The following is a 24,163-nucleotide window of genomic DNA, read 5'->3' on the forward strand; positions in this document are numbered from 1 at the left end:
AAAGTCTCTCCACATGAAATTTGCTTGGAAAGTGCTTACTGTTGATTTGTTGTGGACCCGCTTTTTCAAATCAAAGTATGCACCAAAGGGTTTGGTGGATGTAGAAAACCTGGGATAGCATCGAATAACGAAGCTGAGCTGAGAGCTATTATTGAAGGGCCTCAACTTTGCCAGGATATAAGAGTTTTTTACGTTGATACTGAATGTGATTCCAAAATTGTTGTGGAACGGATGTTGAAACGCAAGTGCACAATTTGGTATTTGTGGGACTTTTGGGAGGAGTTATTGAATTTAATGAGTTTATTTGAGATACTTGCCTATGCATGCTCGTGGCCTTGATCGGTTGGACGGCGTAGGAATGCCATACTTACGTAAGTGAGTTGATTTGTCTAGGTTTTTAGTTTGCTATTTGTAAGGCTATATTGTCACCACTGTATTCCTCCACCATAATGAGGTCTGTTTTTATTAAATTATTTGTTTAAAAAAAGTAAATAATGCTCAAGGATAATCTTTACACGACTTTATTAATGCTAAAATAGAAGTCTTCACTTACTGTGCAACCAGATATAATTGAATTATTTCCTACGGGGCTAAATGATGCTACATTGTCGAAGCCAATCGCAATTCTCCGTGCAATATATACATATGATATATATTAAGGACAAAAAAAATCAGAAGGGCAATTGAATACAAGTATACTGAATTTGCACCAGCCATTCCAAATTCTAACAACTCTTCATGGCCAGGAACGTTTGAACTAGGCAAAGCTAGTTTTTTCACTTCCCTTTTCAACTTATTTAGATCGGATTTATATTCTCTGAGCTTAGCAAGTAGTGTAGCCTCCAAGCTTGGCTGCAAGCTTCTTGCCTCAAGATCCATTTTTTGAATCTAGGAAAATACAACTCATTTGAGATTAGTACTGAGAGAAAACTTATGACAAAACAAAGGTGGGAAGCTTTGCATTACCAAAACATCAGCATCCCAAAGCTGCTTGATTTTAGAAATCTCTTGCTGATTTTTCTCTGCTGATTTTTCTCTGAAGATAATATGACACAATTATAAGAGTCCATGAAGAGTCAGTTACAAGAAGTAAAAAAAGATGATACAAAAGTGAGCAAACACCTCCAGACATATCAGTTGAGCAATTTAAGGCATTAGATGCTGATTAACAAGCATGTTGGCAATGCTTAAAAGTTCATTTTCAAGCTACTTCCCTTTTTGCAAAATATGTCCGAGATATTTAAGAATTTAAGGTTTTTAGTTCTAAAATTTATTTACTTTCAGGAAAAGTATTTTCAATTTCTTTTAGACTTAGCTGAACACTCTAAAGCATTAATTGACCCATACAGAGCAAGTTACATCTCAGTCTTTTCTTAAAAGACTGCAAAGTTTACAACTGAGATAATTAATTTCAAGTGGAATATTATTAGAATAATATCATGATGCAGCTGAACCAAATTTATGCATATCAGTAAAGAAGGTAGATGTGAATGTATAAACATAAATAAGAGTAAGCACTCAAAAGTCTCAGATTGTCTAGATGCAATATAATAAGTATGACATCAACTTTTCCTTAATTTACCATCGCAAAATGTGGATCAAAATTTCAACCGATGTGAAATTTTCGGACATAATTCAGTCAAAGAATTACAACTATCTAACAGCCAGAACCACTTATCCTAGTTCTCAATTGGATAAAACTCAGATCTATTACAAATCCTCTATGTAACTCATTAACGAAACAATCATCTGGAAAATAAAAGTTAAAAGGATAAAAAAGATTTGAAGAACTTTCATTTCTTTCTAAAGTATTGAAATATGAAATCACTGCTTTTAGTTAGAAATGGAAAGATATCCTTGAAACATGTACGCCTAAGACAAGAATCTGTACCATTGCTTAATTAAATTAATTTTACATAATGCTCCACATATGGCACCACTTAATAGGGAGATAAATTTAACAGTATCTAGGATTTTATCTACATACGCCATGATACATTAAACCTCTCCCCCTGTTCATGCAACCACCCCAAAAATAAAAATATACATTTCATGCTCTAGTTTGCCTCAAATTGGGTTGCAACATTTAGAATCTACATCCCCAAACTGAGTTACAAAAGTTCTCTGTATAACTTTTTCACTTGGTGACATTATACATTCTTCTGCATCAGCAACCTAATCGCGCTCCTGTAAATTTTACATCTTTCCTTCATAGTAACAAGTTACTTAAACTAAATTCTTAGCCCAATTATCATCAACAAATAAAAGTCATAAAACAACTTCTATAACACAAAAACACATTTTATAGCAATGGCCTAGAATAGAAGTTATTAAATTATTCAACAAATTGGCTCTAAAGTAAATTGAAAATTTTTACTGTACCTCCATCGAGAAGAGAATCAGCAAAGTTGCATTTTCTTGACAAATTTACAGACAGCTCACAGAACCCCAGAATAAAAGATCGTCAAATCTTTGATCTAGAAAAAAAAAAGTCTAGCACAGTTCAATTATGTAACCACCAGCATCCGATCAAATTGAAAAACCTAGTTAATTCAAATTCAAGAAATTGAAGAAACAAGAATATTAGACAAACCAAATGACCAAGATAATATTGAAACAGGTTGGGAAAGCAGTACCGGGAATAAAATCAGTTTGTAAAGATAGATATGAATGAGTTAACTCGGATCGGAAGTGAGTATGATGAGCGAGAAATTATTGGGAGGGCCTAGATTCTAGAGGGACTTGAAGGATAGAAATGAAGAAACAAACCCAAAAAAAGGAAAAAAGGAAGAAGGTAGAAACAAATAATGTTTTAATTTCTTTGTGGTCCACAACTTTTTAAATATTACAAACTAATGCCAATATTAGTAACTAATAGGAAATGAGGGGTAGTTTTGTGAATTAACTTATTATAGAAAAAAAATGAGTCCCTTTATATTTACGACACTTGACGTTGGAGGTTTTTTTATTTGAAAATAGAAAGACCAATGCAGGTAGAAGTCGAAATCAGCACTTCTCCTTATGCTTGTTGATTTGTACATACAAAAAAAATTGGGAAAAAGCAAATCATCCTCATTATTAATATTGAGTCACGTTACTCGTTACCGGAGGTTTCACCATACATGAAGTAAACACCAATTTTTTTTCTCACCTCTCATGCTACACATAACATTTGTCGAGGATCATGCTAAGGATCCTTAGCCTTAATTCAAGACTTCCCATTTGCATTCTCACTTGATCCATAATTTTAACTTACATCTTGTTTGCTTAATTCTTTCCATTCAATTGTATTATTTCCATTTTATTTTAATCATATCATATATGATTATGTAAATATGGATATAAATATGAAATCAACTCACCACTAGAAAGCGTAGTGTGATTTTCCAAAACTCTGGTATCAGAGCACTTTACGGATTAACCTCCCTCACACGATCCTATCTCCCTTTCCATAGATGCCGAACCCTCTTCCAATCTTCTCCCTTTCAATACCTTCATCCACATGGTTAAAATCAAACTATCCTCTTCTAGCTATCTTCTATGGAAAAGCTGTTTGCTTCCTTTTTTAGAAAGCCAAGTACTCATCGGCTATGTGGATGGAACTATAGAAACCCTACCCTATTTTGCCCCTGAAAATTCTCAGACATCAAATATCAAACATGTGCCATGGAAACAAACCGATCAATACCTCTTTAGCCTTTTGTTGTTCTCCCTCACCGAGGAGGCCATGGCAGAACTTGTGGGGCTTTCCACTTCAAGTGAAGTGTGGGTTGCCTTAGAGAATACCTTCAGCCACCGCTCCAAACATGTGAAATTCATCTCAAGGATGATTTGCAACTAATGAAAAGAGGCACCAGATCTGTTTAGGAGTACGCATGTGCCTTCAAGGCCATCTTCGATCAACTCCATGCAATCGAACAACCCGTTGATGCTACCGACAAAGTGCACTGGTTTCTTCGAGGCCTCGACTCGAAATTCTAGAGCTTCTCTACGGTCCAAATGGCCCTTACCCATTTGCCATGTTTTCCAGATCTTGTGCCAAAGGCAGAAAGCTTTGAGCTCTGAGCTCTTTCAAAAATCCTTGGAGCAGGATACACCATCTCCTGTGGCATTCACAACTACCAATCGCAACCCTACAAAGTTTAATCGGTGAAGCTCTTCTTCTTGCAACCAACACAATCGAACTGGTGGTCATAGACGAGGACAGCGATATTTCTCCAATAGGTGACCCTTATGCTGCAAATCGATTACGCTTAGGGTCACTATGTGGACTGATGTTAGTGAAGCACTTCTTCTTGCAACCAACACAGTCGAACTGGTGGTCATAGACGAGGACATGGATGTTTCTCCAATAGGTGACCCCCGTGCTACCAAATCTATTGCGCTTAGGGCCACTAGGTGGACCGATGTGAGCAATAGTATGAATGCCTTGGTCTACCTTTGAGGCTCGACTTGCTAAACCCTCAATTCTTCATGTTCCCTTTTCGAAAATAAAGCCTCATATTGGTTTTTAAACACAGGGGCCTTGGCCCATATGACACCAGCCCAACTTTCTTGGATCAGTCCACTACTTATACGAGGTAATGATTGTGTAATATTGTCAGAAATGGCCCCTAAGATTCGAGACCATTTTCAAATTTTAATGTTTTTAGGATATCGATCAAAGACTTCTAATCAAAATTAAATTTGAATAGAAACTGAACACGTGGTCAATGTTAGTGACTTCAATTTAAGATATATTTTTTCAGTCTTTAACCATTATATTACAAAAGAAAATAATAGGTTTGAATGGAAGTTAAGTAGCTTTTCTATGCTAAAAAACCTTTCTTCGATCTGTGATTGTCTGATCTCTTTGAATTAGGTGTTGGCGTAAATGAATCTTTTTACCTCAGACCAGGGTGAAAGATCATGAACCTAAATAGTTGGTCGAATCCTAACTTGGCGCCAAATCAAGGAGAGGGCTTTCTATAAACAAGGGAAAGGCTTTATAGGGTGGGAGTTTAGGATGGTTTTAAATGAGAGCCAATAGCTTTTTACTGTGGGTGCTATGATGATATTTTTTGGAGAATTGTGATTAAAAAGTAAAAAGAAAGAAAGAAATTGAATTTTAAGTGTAAAATTATTTAATGGAGAGAATATGTAATTAAAAATTAATTTCAGAAAAATTAAATTTTTAAAAAATAGGACTCAAACAAGGCTAAATGAATTTATTGAGAGAATATGTATTATAAGTGAAATTTCAGTATTTGAATATCTCTTCTTTGAAATGGCTTAAGCTGAGTTCATGCCCTCACACTATAGGCTAGGACGACGAGAAAATGTTAGAAGAGTTATTGTGACTGATTTTTGTTCTTGATATGTTGAGGTTTGATGTTTGCTTTGTTCTTGCAACAGGAAATGATTTTTACTCCATATTAGGGGGTTCTGAAGCTGGGCTTTCATACTAGGGAGCAATCTTTATGGTTGCACAAAATCAATCAGCATTTTATGGAGAACGAGCTTTCAAACCCGTGCTTCAACATATGGGATAAACTCGGTGAATATCTAGGACCAGATGTTTAAATGCCTCTGCTTCTGAAGATGGATGGATTGTTTGCATTTGGCATTATTCGTGATAGAGAATATATTTGCTTTAGCAAGTGGATTTTCACATCTTTCAAAAGATCGTAGGAAGCTGAAGCTAGTCTACGGGAACATTGATAGCATTATCAAGATCTCAATGTTTCATTTTTTGCTATCTTGGTTTGTTTCTCTCTTCCTCTGAACAAGGTATTAAGAAACATTGTATTTACTGTAGGGGTCCGTTTATTGCAAAAGGATGAAATTTTGGTGGAAAGAAAATGAATTTTAGGGAATTGAATTGCCTAGAAATTATTTTTCTGAAAATTGTTAATTTTTGTGTTTGATTGGTATAATTTTTCACGTGAAAAATGTTGAAATAAAATTATTTTTTGGGGTTCGTTTGATTTTGTTTTACATGAAAATTATCAATTAAAGGGATCAAATTTACTGGTATTAGGGATAGAATTTATTTTCTTTGTCAAAAAAAAAAATTTATCTATCTTTTGGTATTCATTTGACTTTATTTTACATGGAAATTGTCAATTAAAGGGAAATATTTTTTTACAATAATTCTTAAAATTTGTTTTCATTTCCAAAAAAAAAAAAAAAAGGTGAACAGTGGGTTGGAAAACCAAGAAAATACCAATTCCCAATACAACCAAGAAAATAAAATTCCATGGAAAATAAAACATATCAAATACACAAAATTGGAAAATAGTGAAATTCGAATTCCATTTTCCATGGAATTTGAACCAATCAAACAGACCCTAAGTGAATTGTGAAAAATGGCATAACTGTGAATGTATTGCTTTTCTTGGGTACAATATTACACACGCACACTCTCATTCAAGCATAGTTTTTAAAGGTCATGTATTTCTAAACTAAAACTATTCGTTTCGTTGTAATTTGTGAAAATCCTTCTCCAAGTGAGGAGTGCCATCACGCAACTTGATCTTGGTTTCCCAGCCTAGAAACTCCTTTTGGTTAGTTATGTCAGGTTTTATCTTGAGAGGATAGTCTCAAGTATTTTCACACTTATGATTTCGACTTTTGGATTGATCACCTATGAAGGCCCCATTATATATTAGCCAATGTTTGGCTCCCATTATCTCAAAACTCATTTTCAATTATACATTCTCTCATAAAATAATATTACACGTAAATAAAAAAAATTCCTTACTTTTTAACCCCACATTATCTAAAAATCACTATTTCAAAGTTTTTTTTTTTTTTTTCCAAAATTACATTTTAATGGTGCCCAAACAAGGGTTTAGTTTCACAAAACCATACAAGAACTGATCACTTGTGCCACACACATGAACAACTTTTTAGTTCCTAAACAAGCTTTTGAGAGTATTTAGTTAATTTTCTTACAAAACAATAAAAATCTATTAATTTCGAAGGAATGTACGAAGCTCTTATAAATTTATTAAGTAAGACTTGTCTAGTTCAAAAATTAAAATTATGAAAAATAGTCTAATTTTTGCATTCGAAAACTCAAAAATCGTATAATTGACTAATTGTAGTGATTATTAAGTAATATAGTATTTATAATTTTAGATGTTTGGTAGGTGTTATTTAATTATTAAATAATTTTTAGAATGATTAAAAATTAAAAATAAGAAACTTTTTTTTTTTTTTAACGCATAGACAAGCTTGTAAAGCTTGAAATTAGACATCCACACTTAGTCACAATTTACATTTTTTAGAACATTGTTTTGGGTAATTATATGTGCAGTTATGTCCCCTAACGATTTTTCATATCATTCCTATCCTCATACTTTTCATTTTTTAATGTATTTTGCATTTGGTAACAATTTTACATTCAAAAGTCTGTTGAAATGACGTAAACAACTTACTTTCCTATCCTATTTAAAAAAAAGCAAATAAATAAAAAATGTGAAAAAATATATTTACGTCATTTCAGAGCATGAAAATAAAATATTTTTATATAAATCATCATCAAGGACAAGACGTCCTAATTAATGGAATGTTGAAGATAAGAATTCGACAAAGAAAAAGTTGAAAAAATAATTGTTACAATGAGTAAAAATTTAAAAGTTTAACTACAATTAAATTATGATTTATCAAATAAAAATTGTCCATAGCTTTTGAGTAAATTTTAATCCCGTCGTCAATTTTGCCCTCCACTTAACTGAATTCATTTTTTTGACTAAGATTCATTGGCACTTGCTTGGTAAATACATGGCAGCCTTTTTTTAACAAATTGGCAATTTTATCATCCACTGACTTTGGCCGAATCCTAAATAAGGACTAAATGACTTAATACATTTTTTGACTAAGATTGATGTATTCTAACCATGAGATTAAGAGCTCTTAGTCTCACGGTTAGAATAGATTGGTGAGCAACGACACCAGCCGCTTTTGTTCTAAGCATGAGATTAAGCTTAATCTCACGGTTAGAATTAATCTTACGGTTAGAACAAAAGCGACTAGTGCAGTTGCTTACCGAATCTATTATAACCGTGAGATTAAGACACTACGAAAAATAATCTATTTCACGACAAAAAAAGGTTGTCACAAAAATTGGAATTTTGTTGCAAAAGTAATTTAACGACAACTAGATGCCTATTGCGAGAATTGTCGAGTTATATTCTGTGACAAGTTTTGCTCATTCTTTTGTTCATTCATCGCATTAATAAATTCGCAACATTATTTGTTTGACACGGAAAGTATGAAATACCAACAAAATTTTTGTCACCATAATGTCGTCGCAACTTATATTTGTCGCAAAAAAAATTAAAAAGGCAACGAGTCAATTTATCACGATGATTATTCGATAAAGTTTTTGCAAGAAAAAAATTTGCTGCAAATATTATTTTAAATGTATAACTTTTGTTTCCTATTCTATTTTGTAACAGCACATGCTCGTAGTGATATATCTTTAATAAAAAGTCATGTTTATTGCGTAATATGATTTAAAATGTGAGTGATATGTTGCATAATATATTTTAAGATATTTAACATTTGTTGTAAAATTTATTATGTAACAATTGACGTTTGTAATTAAATTTATTTCACAACACCAGAAGTTTGTCGCATCATTATTTGTGCAACGATGTGTGATTGTTACAACATACAAAATAATTGCATAAATTATTTTGTAGCAATAGATATTTATTTATATGACAAGTTGTGCTTGTAGTTAAATTTATTTCACGACAAAAAAGGTTTGTTGCTTCAACGATGTACAATCGTTGCCTAAAATACTTCATCATTATTTATGTATGTCGTGGATTCTATTTTAAACGCATAATTTCCAATTTCTTGCATTGCAATATAATTGTATCTATAGTACACATTGATATGAAAATGTAACCTACATTTTTAACAACAACTACCAACTTTATACAAAGACTGCTTCAATGTACAATTATTAAATATGATTGCAAAACATATTAAAAAAATTCATATTATTGTCAACCAAATAGATATAGACCAAAGTATCATTTGGAATCTCTTATTAACTACTAAACCTTGTATAAACTATGTAAAAACCTTCAAGTGTTGAAGCCTTACATAAACAAAAATTGCTTATCACCTTGAAATTCTCAACTATGCAAACTAATTGAACAATTCTTTCCACGCCCCTAAAGCCCTACATCAACAAAAGTCAACAAAAATTGCTAATTGGCTTGAAATTTTCAACTATGCAAAATTTTAAGTGCATATTTAGAACATCAAAGTGCGAAGAAAAGAAAGACGAAAATTACCAGCATTCTTTGGACGGTTTCGCAAGTTGCCTTAAGCATGATTCTGTATTAAATCAATGAGTTTTTTTATCTTCTTCAAGGGTCCAAAGCCCCTTCTTGAGTCCATTTTCTAACATGATGTACATAAAATTAGATTGACCCATCATGGATTGACCAAATTGATACAGTACATAATTTTGAGCTTTGTGCAATTTGACACTAGGATTTGTATTCCCTAATAGAAATAAAATTGGTTATAAACAAAGAGCCATTACAATTTTTAGCATTTCTTCCTTCAAATACAGATCATAAAAAAATCAATAAAAATAGAGACAAATTATCTTGTGGAACGAGAAAAAGTAAGAAATGCATCACGTTGAAGATGATATCGGAATATACATTGTCAAACAAATGAATAGAATCGGCAGTCGTAATCTCACATTGCCTTTGCATTTAAACCATATCCGAAAACATCTGAGATTAGAGGCTCTTAATCTCACATTTAGAATAGAATCGGCAGTTGTAATCTCACAGTCAGAATAGAAGAGGCAATTGAACCGCTTAATTGTTGCTCTAACCGTCGGATTAAGAGCATATATAATCTAAACATGTAGATTGATTCATAGCTAAGCATAAATCGAGAGGCAGTATGACTTCTCATTTTGATAACCATCATCCATCTTTAACCTCAGCATGTTCAGTCACTGCCTCTCTCACCGGATCATCTCTCAGTTACGTACAATCACCTCAAATTTTAGCTTGCAATCATTTAATTGCTCACATGTTCTCATTTTCCCAACCACATTTTTTTTTGTTAGAAATTCTTCTTGGTTCATACATGAATTTACTAGTAAAATCTGATGTATTATAATCTTGATTAGCTGTAGGGATCAAAAGCTAGAAAGAGAAATGGGGCAGACATTCACCTGGGTTTTCTCCAAGAAGGAAGTGAGCATTCTAATGGTTGGTCTTGATGCTGCTAGTAAGACCACCATCCTGAACAAGCTTAAGCTTGGAGAGATCTTAACTACCTCTCGTACCATGGGTATATACATTCATGCAAACTTAGCAACTCTGTTTCTTTCAGTTACTCTCACCGAACTCTTTTTGATATTTATCATATGCAGGATTTAAAGTTGAGGCTTTTGAGAACAACAACATCAACTTCACTATTTGGGATTTCGGTGGTGATGACAAGGTGGGAACTTTTGTTTTAACAATCTATAACCATTTCTTTATATGAGGTTGAGTTCTGTGATTCTGAGCATGGAAAAACTTTCGCATTTCACATATCCGTCCATTGTGGAGGCACTACTTCCAAAACACCCAGGGAATCATATTTGTGGTTGACAGCAATGACAGGGATCGTATTGTGGAGGTAAGGGATGAACTGCACAAGATGTTGAATGAGGTAAATTTCCTATCTTTAACTGTTAGTCTTTGGAAATCCTAAAAATTTCCATCTTTTCGATTTTATATCCCAATAATATAGTAGACTTACAGTTGATTAAATTAATCTTAACTTCAATTCAATATAGAAATGGTCTGTCTTGTTTTTGTTATTTATTCTTTTAATTATATGAAAACAATAAAAGATAATTTTGATAATCATATAAGGGGAATTTACACAAATGTCACTAAATATGAAAATGCACAAAAAATTTTGTCTTGCACAATTTTTTTGCAAAAATGTCACTTTTTCCCCACAGAATGTCAATATTACCCTTTGACACCTTTTTAGGAGCAATAAATGCTTGATTTGAATACTATTAATGGTGTGATGTGATTATTTATTTATCTTTATTGTTAATATTGAAGAAATGAATATTATATTGTATAATATGAATTTTTGATTAAAAAAATGGGTGAAATGTGTACAAAGAGCACACACAAGTAGGAGTTGAAATAGCTTTTTCTTCTTCATCATCCCCCTTCATTATCAATAAGGCATGAAGGAAAGCTATTGATCAATTTCAAAGGTGAGGTAGTAGAAAAGAAATTTTTGCATGCCATACTTGAGTACTTTAAATATTCAATAAAACATGGTCAGAATTAATTGTCCATACTTCATCTCTTATTCATTAATTTTTTATTCTTGGTATATTTTAGAAAGGGAAGAAATACCATATTCTCAACAAAATGTGAATCATTTCATATGTAATTCTATATTTAATGAAGCATTGAGTTATACTTTCTTTGTGTGTGGGGAAATCAGTTGAAGTTGTAGTTGAGAATTGATTATGACCATTAATGTGTTGCAATAAATTCCTGAAACAGTAAAACACATTTTTTTTGTAGGTTCCCCGAAACTTATGCCGTTCAAGTGTTGAACAGTTTCGTAGAAACTGTCGGGTTAGACATTTGAACTGTCGAAATCGACATTTAGTAACTGTCAGGATGGGCAGAGAATTCAATCGTCGATTTTGACACCTGAAAAGCTTTCTCTTTTTGGTACTACATGGATCAAAGTATTGTAATGAGCCAATTGGACTGTATTAAATCTTTCGACATAAATGTGCAGAATTATGACTTTTGTACTCCCAACATTTCAGGTATGGCTCAAGATCTGAGACTTATCGTATTGCATGGGGGGAACTTTGTTCACGTGGATGACGAATGGAAGTGGAGAGGGGACAAAACGACTTCCATTTTAGCGCCGAGAAACATTACCGTAACAGAACTTATATTAAGATTGAAGGAGAAACTTGGTATTGTTGAACCCCGCAATGAAATTGAGTTGAAGTTCAAAGTCCCGAATTTGAATATACCTCCGGCAGAGATACACGACGATGAGGACCTAAATTGGTACATATCTATTTATAAGGAGATTGCACTCTGCGTCACTATTATGGAAATCGAGGTCCCCAGTGTTGACATGGCGAGGGAAGCAAACTATGTAGAGAACCGGTTTGGCCTAACGGAATGTCCCCAGACTTTAAGACATGGTGAGGTCAATCATGAGCACAATGGGTCGAACAACGAAGCACCCGCACCTTCACTTGACCATATCGAGGCTGCAGCATCCGTTGAGCACTTAGAGAACCTGTTACATGGTACGAATGATGCTATTATTGCTGAAATTGACCAGCCAGTGTCATCACATTCCATGAGTTTAGGCACAGATGAGTGGATGACAGCCGTCGTTCTCGCCGAAAAGCAAATATTCTTTAGCAAGAAACAATTGTACTCGAAGATTCGTATGCTTGCTTTGCAAGAAAAGTTTCAATTTCGGGTGAGCAGGTCAAGCATGAAAATGTTAACCGTTGTATGTGTGGATGATAATTGCAAGTGGATGCTACGTACTTCTACTGTCAAGCAATCTGCAATCTTCATGATCCGTAAATTCATCAACGTGCACACATGTTCCCTTGATTTTCGTCGTAACGCACATCGACATGTCACTAGTTCTGTAATTGCCGAGCACATTTTAGGCAAACTGGATCCTCCAGGTCGATCGTATGACCCTACCGCTATTGCACGTGATATGGAACGTGAGTTTGGTGTGAAAATCAGTTACAACAAAGCTCGTAGGGGAAAGCTTCATGCCTTAACTATGCTACACGGTACACCGGAAGCCAGTTTTCAGAAATTATCTTCATACTACCACGTCGTAGGAGAGAGTAACCCGGGGACAGTAACCCACATAGAACTCGATTCTCAAAATAGATTTCATTACTTCTTCCTAGCTTTCGGTGCAAGTATTCGTGGTTACACGTAGTACTTGAGACCCGTTATTTGTGTTGATGGCAGTCATCTGAAGGGTCCATACAAAGGGACACTTCTACTGGCAACTGCCCAAGATGGTAACAAACATATATATCCGTTAGCATGGGGGATCGTGGATGCTGAAACCAATAAATCCTGGAAGTGGTTTATGTCCAACTTGAAAGAGCTTATAAGGGACTCTGAGGACCTCATATTTGTTTCAGACAGAAAAAAGAGCATTGACAAAGCTATTACTCAATTGTTTCCATTATATCACCATGGTTGTTGTATCTGGCATCTCGAAAAGAACCTAATACAGCGGTACAGCAATGCAAGTGTAATACTTCTATTCAAACGAGCTGCTATGACATATCGGGTTGAGGACTTTGAAAGACTCATGGGACAGATCCGCAGGGTGAGCACAAGAGCGCACGGGTACTTAGAGCGTGCGGGTTATTCATTTTGGTCCCGAGCACTATTTATTAGCCACCGTTACAACATCATGACGAACAACAACGCTGAGTCTCTGAACTCCATGTTGAGAGAAGCCCGTTCTTTACTAATAACTTGCTTGGTCGAACACATTCGGAGTACTTTGCAGAAGTGGTTTTATGAACGTCAGAAAAATGCGACCAAATGCAGTACAGTATTGACGCCGAGGATGGAAAACGAGTTACGGATGGCATTTGAAACTGGAACTAGGCTTCGAGCCCAGTTGTTGACAAACAACTTAACTCAGGTTGAAATATCCAACGACGTGGACATAGTTGACTTTTTCAAAGACACCTGCACGTGTCGTGAGTTCCAACTAAACCGTATGCCATGTGCTCATGCAACTCGTACTGCTTGCTTCAAAGGAAAGTCATTGTATGACCTTTGCTCCCCTTATTACACATCTAAATACTGGAGGGGTGCCTATAGCGAAGCTATATATCCTATTGGATGTGAAGCGGACTGGGTTGTTCCCAGTTTAATTACATTTACTCCTATTTTTCCACCACTTGTACGTCGCCCTCCAGGTAGACCACCGACCCGACGTAAGCATTCAAGACACGAGTCTGCATGGTCGAGCAGGAAATGCACTCGTTGTGGTCGTCTTGGTCATAATCGGAGCACATGTTCGAACCCCAATGTATCACAAGTTCCTTAAACGTTGTTAATGTAATCGACGTTGTATGTTCAATGTTCCGTAGTGCCCTGCACCTTATGAAGTTATATTATAAATAGTGTGATAATTACCATTTCTGGATGTTCGGTATCCTTCTTTACACATAAGAGTTTGTTTCCCGACTGTCCTGTTCATCACGTACGCACATCCCGACAGATGTGTTCTAGATTTCCGACAGTTGACGAATGTGTGCACAACACTCAAGATCAGTTTCACGTACATGGCAAACTGTAGATTCTATGAAAGGAAAACAATGTAACTGTAACATGCTTGAAACAAAGTCTTTAAACACATACAACTAACCCTCCAAGTGCACCGTCAATCAAAATACTTGAAGGTAGTAGGCAAATGGAATTGTAAATTGGGACGTTTTCCTTCTCTTGTTGGACTGCGCGCATCATGAACCCCATTTAAAACATTTAAGTTCAATATCCATGAAGTATATTATAATTTGTAACATCATCCTCCACGGAGAGAAATCAACTCTAAATAAATAGCATTTCATAACATCCACCAAACGTGGTGCAAAATATAGATGTAGGTTAATTTGTCGATCCCAACAGATAGAAATCTGTAATTCTCGACAGTTTGACTAGACTAGACTATACACAAAATACACTACCCGGATTACGGCGAAGGGACATGTTCATGCAGACATTTTGGTTCTGTGTTAATCAACTGCATCCCTACAAAAGAGTGGACTGTACACTACTTATTCACTACATTCCACGGCCATCATTTCATTCGTCGTCGACAACCGAACTTGCTCCCCCGCTGTCTTAACCTGACTCGTCAGACGAGATGATAATGATCTCGTTCTCTAGGACGTATGCCAGCCCATCGTCATCCTCGGAATCCCCCTCGTAGGCAGCATCGACCGAGAGCACAGCATCAAACACATCGTTCTGTGACAAACCATCGTCACTCCCAATATTTTCCAAGTTTGGGAAGGGAACAGGGGAAATGGCTTTCCTACCCGTACGAAGCTCAATTTTGTCATCGTTTGATGAAATGTAGATTGGAAATAATGGAGAGGAACTGGGAACCGGCATCGGCTCATCCATGTTAAACGGTTCGATGCTTCCTATGGACGAACTCATTATGCTTATATAGTAAAGTATTGCTGAAACGAAATCTGTCAATTTAGGTTCTGACTGTTCACGTAATATAAGACATAAACAAGGTATCCGGCTTGTAACAGTAGAACCAAATGTCATGACAAGTGGACACAGACTATGTCATAACTAACGGCAAGGCAAAATGTGGGACGCTTGTCAAAATTCCAACGCACATGTCAAATGAAAAAGTAAAGCGTCAATGTTAGAATAAACGTAAAAGCAAGTGATTAGTTGTTCAAGTCTACTATGTTCACCATCTGCACGCCTCGACAGGTAAGCGAAAACCAAAAGCAACCCCATCGTCCTGACATCCCGCCACTTCAGTCACAATTACTTCTTTAATGTCTTTTCCCTCCCCCTCGTGTACGGAGTCCTCGTGGCAGGAGCAGGACGTCATAGCCAGGCGGAGCCGTCTCGTCATAGAAACTCTACCTCTTCCTTCTGGTATAGGCGCGAGAACAGGTACATCAGTGGTGGGAACAGGTACAATAGCGACAATACCTACATAACAATGGAAGGGCCCAGTAAGTTACTGTCAATGACATTCACTAACCATACGTATTATACGCAGTAGTAACGCATGCAATGAACTTACCTTCGCCATCTGTGATGTTGCAACCGTCAATCTCTGCATCGCTGACTGCGGCCGCATCTGAGGGCTTTGTGGCAGCTCCGTCTTATTAACAGAACATACGTAAATGCATAGCATTCGACGAAACATTAGGAAGCAAATGCAATGACATGAAATTGCGAAAAGTGCTTGTAATGGACGCAATACCTTCCTGACCGTCAATTGGAGTGGGCAACGGCTCATGCTCGGCGTCCGGGCATGGTGCAATGTCAGCTCCCTCTATTGACAACAACAGTAAAATAATGTGAGCACATTTGTTATGTCATGTTTTGCAACATGCGTACTCGATGAAATAATATGTTTCGAATTGTGCATGAAATACCCACATACCTGGCAAGTCTTCAGTTCCGACAAGCAGCTCCCCCTCGTCCATACATGGAGGACTGTATGCTCCGACTGTGAAAAGTAACAGTGATGTCATGAGAGCACATTACATCTCCCAACTCAAGCATCGTACAACGTCAGGCAGTAACATATGTAGAATCCCTCGTTAATAATGCACGTACCTGGAGGCTGTGATCGTCCTGTGTCAACTCCCATTTCAATTGGCATGGGCAATGGGTCTGTGCCTCGTCCATGTACATCTATATCCCAATTGTAACAAGAAAAAACCGAATAACCTTGTGGTCAATTTCAAAAAATATAACCGAATAGCACTTGTTTGATTCATACCTTGTGGGGAACAACCTGAAGGACCGGGCTCGAAAATGGCGCCCGTTGAGCATGGAGCGATGGTAGGGGAATGTGGGGCCACTTGGGCAGCAATGAACTCACGGAGTCTTGTACATTCAAATGTCACGTGCTGTTCAATTTCAAGCTTCACAGTCCAAAGTCACATCTCGAAGAGGATTCTTTGGTCGAGTAGCAGCTCCTCAACTTCCCCTTTCGTCAAGCTGGAAGCAGATGTTCGAAGTGGCAGTGAGTTTGTCGTACGCCCTCGTACTGGTGAACGAATCGGTGCCCCTGGAGGGGTGGAAGAATCACAGGTATCCTTACTGTCGTCGCCTTCAAGATCACTTCTCGACTCCCCATTACTCTCATCATCTCCAGATGTCTCCCCATCACCACTTGTCCACTACGGACTCTGTCCTCCAAATTTTGACCTCCCGACTGTCCACCAACTCCACTTTAGGCGTGTAACGAACGAATCTGTGGCGCAACCACAGTCCTCACAATGTCATCAAGCACGGGCACCGGGGGATCATCGTACAGCATGAGAGAGGACAGATATGGCTACTTAGCCTCTACATCGGTGGGCCGGAGAGTTGCGTACACATGCATCTGTGAAATGAGGTTTAGATAATCACATGAGAATGTGCCAGATAGTAACAAGATGGTAAAGGGGAAACAAAGACATGTCGAAATTGTACCTGTACATTCTTGAAAAATGCATCGTATGTACGATGTTGTGGCTGCTTTCGAGTGGACCAGCGAAGAATTCGTGGTAGTCGTTCACCAACTCGCTGACCAAAGCGTTCCCTAATCTCCGGAATCGCCTCGAACACCCAAACCTGTTACAACAACAAAAACACATTAAAATTACAGAGATTATATGTGCAATGCCACAGGAGGGGTAAATCATGCATGCTATGCTAATGTTACGAAGTGTGCATACTTGCATTGTGATGGGGAAGCCATGAACCGTGCATATAATCTCTTGCTCCTTCCTCCTCTTAGTCTTTTCGAATTTTCTTGCAAATCTACCCCGGAACCCGTGCAACAATCGCTTATATCCAACTCTACCCTAAGGGTAGGAAAAAAAGAAGTCCAGGTCGTCCACCATTGATAAAAATGGCAAATGGATACCGACGTTATTATCCGAAGCATTGAATACTCCCTCGACAATTAGAACCAGCCCTAGCTTGTAGCGATCAGCACGGGTCATTGATGGTCGGGCAATAGTAGACTGTAGTTGTGCCAATGAGACCTTGTCATTGGACTTAAAGTACCTCTCTTTCAACCTTTTCCTCTCAATCAATCGATCAAAATCGTCCCCCTCAGGGAAGACACTGCATCTTAACCCCGTCACAGCAGCGTACTCTTGTAGACCGAATCTCATCAGGTGGCCTTGCACATTGAACCAAAGCTCGTTCACCTTTTCTGTGTGGATTGTTCTAAACAGTAGCCGTAGGATTAGTTGGGCAGAGAATTGAAATGTCTGGAATATCAGCCAGATACCCGAGGGGGGAGTTACGAAAGTCCTCACGTTGTCGCTCGTCAAAATGGTCCATCAAAGTCTTAACATACTTGAGGTTGCTGCGTTGGGAAATGTGGGCCCGCAACCATGCATCTTCTGGAATCAGGAATTCAAACTCCATATGCCCAGCAAGGTACGATGACAAAACCCATGGGATTAGATTATAAACATAAACAATATTGTATAATGTCTAACGCTATAAGGATTGAACATCATGGATACAGTGATCTGTCGAGAACTCCAGAAATCATACGTCGGTATCGACAAATTGTCCGTGGACAGCTGTCGATACCGACGGTTGATGTTGAAATACGAATGATAGGCTAACTGTCGAAAAAAATAGAGAGTCAAGTGTCGGGGTCGACAGTTCACTGGGAGTTGCTATGCGTGCCGCGGGGTGTAAGTTGAACATATTAGGCAGTGCCACATACAAGTATGTTTCAGAAGTAATAACGGAGGATGTGTGAAGGCAGACATACATGCTAGGATTCGTAGCCATTCCAGTTACCGTACTTCTTATCAAATATAGGAAACAAATTTATGTACGTGAGTCTGAATGGAGAGTCAATATGAGACGGTGATGGACATGTATGCAAGTGACTTGAACGACACAATTTTACAGGTCAAAGTAGGTAGGACACAGTATCATACACCTCAACTATTTAACGAATACTTAAGACAATCAATGAAACCAGTTTGTACACCTCAACATGGTCAACAGTAATTGAGACAATCAATGGCATGAAAGAAAATTAATATTTATCCATCCTACGTATCCCATCAAATTGAGCAACGAAATCCTAGCGTGAGATAGTAACCGTACTTATGAGACATAAATGGAGAGTGAATATGACATAGTGAAGGACATGTATGCAAGTGATTTGAACAAAACAATTTTAGAGGTCAAAGTAGGTAGGACACAGTATCATACACATCAACTATTTCATGAATACTTAAGACAATCAATGACACCATTTTGTACACCTCATTTAGCTCAACAATACTTAAAACAATCAACGAAATGGAAGAAAATTACTATTAATTCATTCTAGGCATCCCATCAAATTAAGCAACCAAATCCTACCATCAGATAGTTTATATTCAACCAAATCAAATCATAAAAAACCAAATCCTGTTTATAATTTAGCAGAAAAAATCAACTTTTGCAGTCACAAGAGTTCGCTGCACCAAAAATTGCCACATATGTATAAAGTTATCCATCGAAATTCCATGAAAATTCAATTTCACAAGAAGGACCCAAAATTGGACAAGCACAAGTTTTCGATATGCGTCTCTTCTGTCCAATACAAACAAAAGCCCAACAACAATAACCACTTATATTTTTGGTAAGTGATGATATTAAATTATGATAAGGTGTGTATAATTTATTTCAAATTGTAACTTATACTATCTTATTATTGTCTCCACAACCATTTTATACCAGAAATCATCACAACTAATCCAGAAGTGAGACATATAAAACCACAACAACAGATCTTTGTCAACAAATGATCGGCTTATACTATGGTATTCACAACGACTATTGGTAAAGCAAGTACTATAAATTCGACATTTTTGGACACCACATTTCGAAGCTTTGTCAAAACCCAATTCATTGAGATCAAGATTATGCTGAGAAAAGAAAAATAACCAAATCCCGTTGAACGAAAGCCCTCATTTATTATGAAAAGCATATCAAAAGTTGGGTACTGATTAAACATTCAACTCTTAAATCTTCAAAAATTCAACACAAAATTGGAATATAGTTCGCCATTGGTACATTCAACCCTAAAGTCTTAATTAATCCAAAATTTCCCAAGCAGGTTATTGAACGACCACAACTATAATCATTTCCCAAAAGCACTTCAAACAAAGATGTGTAAAGGGGAAAAAATGTTCATTCTATCTTCTACCAAACAGCAAGCATGAAATTACAGCCATTTTATATTCAAATCAGTCAAATAAATCCATACATACTCTACCCAATACATTCAAACAATGAAATCCCAACTATACTCAAACAAATTACACTAATACAGAAAGAACCCTTGTGCCTAATTATATGAACAATCTCGAAGTAGAACTAATTTCCCAAGTTCAATGGATTATCAAACTGTCATATGCTGTTTTATGTATATATTTCCTCTTCTTCAGAAAAAATGCATAAAATGAATACAACACCAACCTGAAGAAATTAGTGATGGTCTTCGTCCACGGTAAAGTGACCCATGGCGGTCGTTGATGGTTGGTGGTTCGATGATTCGAATGTCAGAGGGGAGTCTCACCTTTCGCCGGTTCGTATCACGCAACGGACTGCTCTCGGTCTTCATCAGTGGTGAAAGAAAGGAAAGTACGATAGAGGGGATGATTCCAATGAAAGAGTAGAATGTGTGAGAGAAGGGATGTGTGAGAAAAAATTGCATAAAATTACTACAATACCAACCTGAACAAATTAGTGATGGTCTTCGTCCACGGTAAAGTGACCCATGGCGATTGTTGATGGCTGGTGGTTCGACGATTCGAATGTAAGAGGGGAGTCTTGCCTTTCGCCGGTTCGGATCACGGAACGGAGTGCTCTCGGTCTTCGCCGGCGGTGAAAGAAGGGAAAGTGCGATGGAGGGGATGATTCCAATGAAAGAGGAGAATGTGTGGGAGAAGGGATTGTGTTTCAACACTGGTTTGTTCTTCTCCTTCGTTCCAACAATTGGTCGTTTCACCTTCTTCGTTCACTAGTTTTCTTTTTTTTCTTTTTTTTTCCTCTCCAAGTACCTGACATTTCAGAGATTTTGTACAATTTCAAGTGTTGTCATGTCATATTTAAACAAGGACTCAGATGGGATTGAACTTAGTAAGAGGGGCAAAAAAGTCCAAATATGACAATTTTGCTATCACTTTAAAAAAGTGACATTTTTGTAAGTAACAAGGTAAAATTTGACTAGTTTGATAATTTTCACATCATATAATAATGTTGGTTCTATTTCAGGATGAGCTTCGAGATGCTCCATTACCTGTATTTGCCAACAAACAAGATCTCCCCCATGCAATGATTGTTGTTGAAATAATAGACAAGCTTGGCTTGCACTCGCTGAGGAAGTATCACTGGTAAACAAATCTTGGTTCTTTATTGCCATTTGTCTTTGTTTGCTATTTTTTTACCTGAGTTGGTTTCGCTTGCTGCTTCTAGGTCCATCCAGAGACCTATGCCACATCCAGAAAGGGGCTTTACGAGGGTCTCAATTGGCTCTCTTAAACCATTCCTTACTAGGCAAGTTCTATTTATCTGATAGTGTCGATATGCTTTCTTCTTCATTTGTATTCGATTTAGTTTCTCACAGTCGCTCCGTTCTTGCAAGCATGAGGTCTAAGTTCATGCCAAGTTGGAAGTTCAGGTTTATCAATAATTAATCATATGTGCGTGCCAGCTTATAGATCTTTCTGGTTTTTGTTTAGAACTTCCAAAGAGTTCTGATGCGTGTTCAGTTATATAATTCTCTTAAAGGCATTGTTTGGTTTGGAATAAATGTTTTTATCCCACATATTTAATGCTTAATATTTGTTATTACTAGAATCCACTTAGATTTGGATCCTAACACTCCATTTAAAAGTTTATTATGTTTTATGACAAAAATCATATACTACAATAGATCACAATGTAAAAAGTCTAATAGAATGGTCAATTTTAAATTTGTGACATAAATCTAATTCGGCCACTGGACCTTTGAACCCACCATTTTGCCGGAGGAACCTTCATGTGCAGCCACTTTAGCTGTAGTGATTCTCTTGTCAAACCCAATTTATCATTAGTTCTAAAGGGATTTCCTTAACTACCATGAAATCATTAATGTTACGAGATTATGGATCAGTATTCTTTTTCAATACTATTTAGTAGTATTCAATTGTCTCACCAGTACCAAAACAAACCACTATTCTTTAACTTCAAAGAATTAAAAGAAAGAACAGAACCATACGAAAATTTTAAAATAAATAGATCAAAACTATGGATGGTACTTTCCCAATAAGATTCCAGGATGATGAACAACAGGTCAATATTCATGTACCATTTCCAAACATTTCTTGAATTCGCTTTGCCTTCGCAATGAAGGCGACAAAAGATGGAAAATTCTGAGTGAATTGGATTTCATCTTTTTTAACCCTTGACAATTCTTTCCTATAGTTGTTAGTACTAAGTGGTGTGGAAGTTGGAGTCAACTATATTTTTGTCTTGATTATAAAGAATTGAAAATATTTTCAATCAAAGTATTGAGTTACATAAGGTTTTTATAAATGAGTGACGATCAGTGATTTACATCCAAACAGACTAAGCCTCAATAAACAATCCTTTCACCAAGCGATTTGATGTTTCACGAAGTCAGAATTTAGGGGAATTTCTACAAAGAGGACGTCTAATATTTTTCATTTCACCTGCATTATATACACAAATAATCTATACAAGCAATTATACACAAAAGGAATATTCAAATCTAACTGAATTGCCATGTGATCTAACTGAATTTGTTCACCATGCACAACCAATTCAGTTATGTTGTTGAATGTTACACATTCCTGCTATGTTGGCTCGAATATTCTACCTCCCCCTTCAAGGTGGAGTGTGTTTCTACCACTCCAAGCTTGTCTCTATGAGACAAGAATCTTGAATGAGTGAGTAGTTTTGTCAGCAGATCTGCTATTTGGTCTGATGTTGGTATGTAGTTAATTTCCAATTCTGCTCTAAGAACCTTGTCTCTTACAAAGTGAACATCAAGCTCTATATGCTTGGTGTTTGCATGGTAAACTAGGTTTAAAGCCAATGCACTTGCGCTTAAATTATCACACCATATCTTTGGCACCGTTCTTTGTAGTATCTTTAGCCCCTTCATCAAGGATTGAATCATGTAATTTATTCTAATTTGATTGGAAACGTGTCAATGAAACTCACCAATTAACTAAATTTATGTGAAATTTTAACCAAATTTGATTGGAAACGAGCTAATGAACAAAACTCAGATGAAATTTTTGTCAAATTTGATGGGATATACACCAATGAACCAAACTCATGTAAACTTTTAGTCAAATTTGATTGGGAACGCGCCAACGAACAAATCCCAGATGAAATTTTATCAAATTTGATTATAAACATGACATTAACCGAAACCCAGGTGAACATTTAGTCAAATTTGATTGTAAACACGCTAATTAGCAAAACTCATGTGAAATTTTAGTCAATTTTGATTGAAAATGCAATAATAAACAAATTCAGATGAAATTTTAGTCAACTTTGAATGGAAACGTGCTAACGGACAAAATTTAGGAGAAATTTTAGTCAAATTTAATTAGAAATGCGCCAATGAACAAAAACAAAATGAAATTTTAGTTAAATTAGATTAGAAACGCGCCAACGAACAAAATTCAAGTAAGATTTTAGTCAAATTTCATTGGAAACATGACAAAGAATTGAACCCATGTAAAATTTTAGTCAAACTTGATTCAAAACACGCCGATTAACTAAATCCAAATGAAATTTTAGTTAAATTTGATTGAAAACGTGCCAAGGAACGAAATTCAGGTGAAATTTCGATCAATTTTGATTAAAAACGCACTAATGAACAAGGTTCAGATTAAAATTTTAGTCAAATTTGATTAGAAACAAGCCAAAAAACTGAACCCATGTGAAATTTTAGTCAAATTTAATTGCAAATATGGCAACGAACAAATTCCAGATGAAATTTTAGTCAAATTTGATTAGAAACACACCAATGAACAAAACCAGGAGAAATTTTAGTCAAATTTGATAGGAAACGTGCCGATGAACCAAACTTATGTAAAATTTTAGTCTAATTTGATTGGAAATGTGCCAACGAACAAAGCCTAGATGAAATTTTAGTGGTATTTGATTAGAAACATTCCAATGAACAAAACCTAGGGAAACTTTTAGTTAAATTTGATTGGAAACACGCCAATGGTCCAAACTTATGCGAAATTATAGTAAACTTTGATTGGAAACATGCCAATGAACAAAACTCAAATGAAATATTAGTCAAATTGGATTGAAAATGCGCAAATGAACAAAAC

General features: G+C 36.3%; 1 protein-coding gene and 1 long non-coding RNA gene across 3 annotated transcripts; one reads left to right on the top strand and one right to left on the bottom strand.

Moving 5' to 3' along the window:
- Nucleotides 1-492: 492 nt before the first annotated feature.
- Nucleotides 493-4,396, bottom strand: LOC111408099. Of its 2 annotated transcripts, none has more exons than XR_002705285.1 (4): nt 2,637-4,396; nt 2,383-2,477; nt 967-1,036; nt 493-888 (listed from the first exon to the last, which is right to left on the bottom strand). It is a non-coding gene; the product is annotated as an uncharacterized LOC111408099 (long non-coding RNA). The 2 variants fall into 2 exon arrangements; XR_002705284.1 differs by having other exon boundaries at nt 3,363-4,395.
- Nucleotides 4,397-10,184: 5,788 nt separating this feature from the next.
- Nucleotides 10,185-21,200, top strand: LOC111408098 (ADP-ribosylation factor 1-like). Its single transcript, XM_023037881.1, has 4 exons — nt 10,185-10,320; nt 10,403-10,473; nt 10,567-10,686; nt 21,078-21,200. Exons 1-4 carry the CDS (start codon nt 10,185-10,187, stop codon nt 21,198-21,200), a joined length of 450 nt encoding a protein of 149 aa, XP_022893649.1.
- Nucleotides 21,201-24,163: the final 2,963 nt, after the last annotated feature.

Source organism: Olea europaea, chromosome 13, assembly GCF_002742605.1.
Source record: "Olea europaea var. sylvestris chromosome 13, O_europaea_v1, whole genome shotgun sequence".
In the NCBI taxonomy this organism is placed as follows: Eukaryota; Viridiplantae; Streptophyta; class Magnoliopsida; order Lamiales; family Oleaceae; genus Olea; species Olea europaea.

Bases quoted from the DNA above. Each gene is read 5' to 3' on its own strand.
- LOC111408098 (XM_023037881.1), top strand. From the start codon at position 10,185: ATGGGGCAGACATTCACCTGGGTTTTCTCCAAGAAGGAAGTGAGCATT. The intron at 10,321-10,402 runs GTATATACATTC...TATCATATGCAG, and splicing joins AACTACCTCTCGTACCATGG to GATTTAAAGTTGAGGCTTTT. The intron at 10,687-21,077 runs GTAAATTTCCTA...GTTCTATTTCAG, and splicing joins TGCACAAGATGTTGAATGAG to GATGAGCTTCGAGATGCTCC.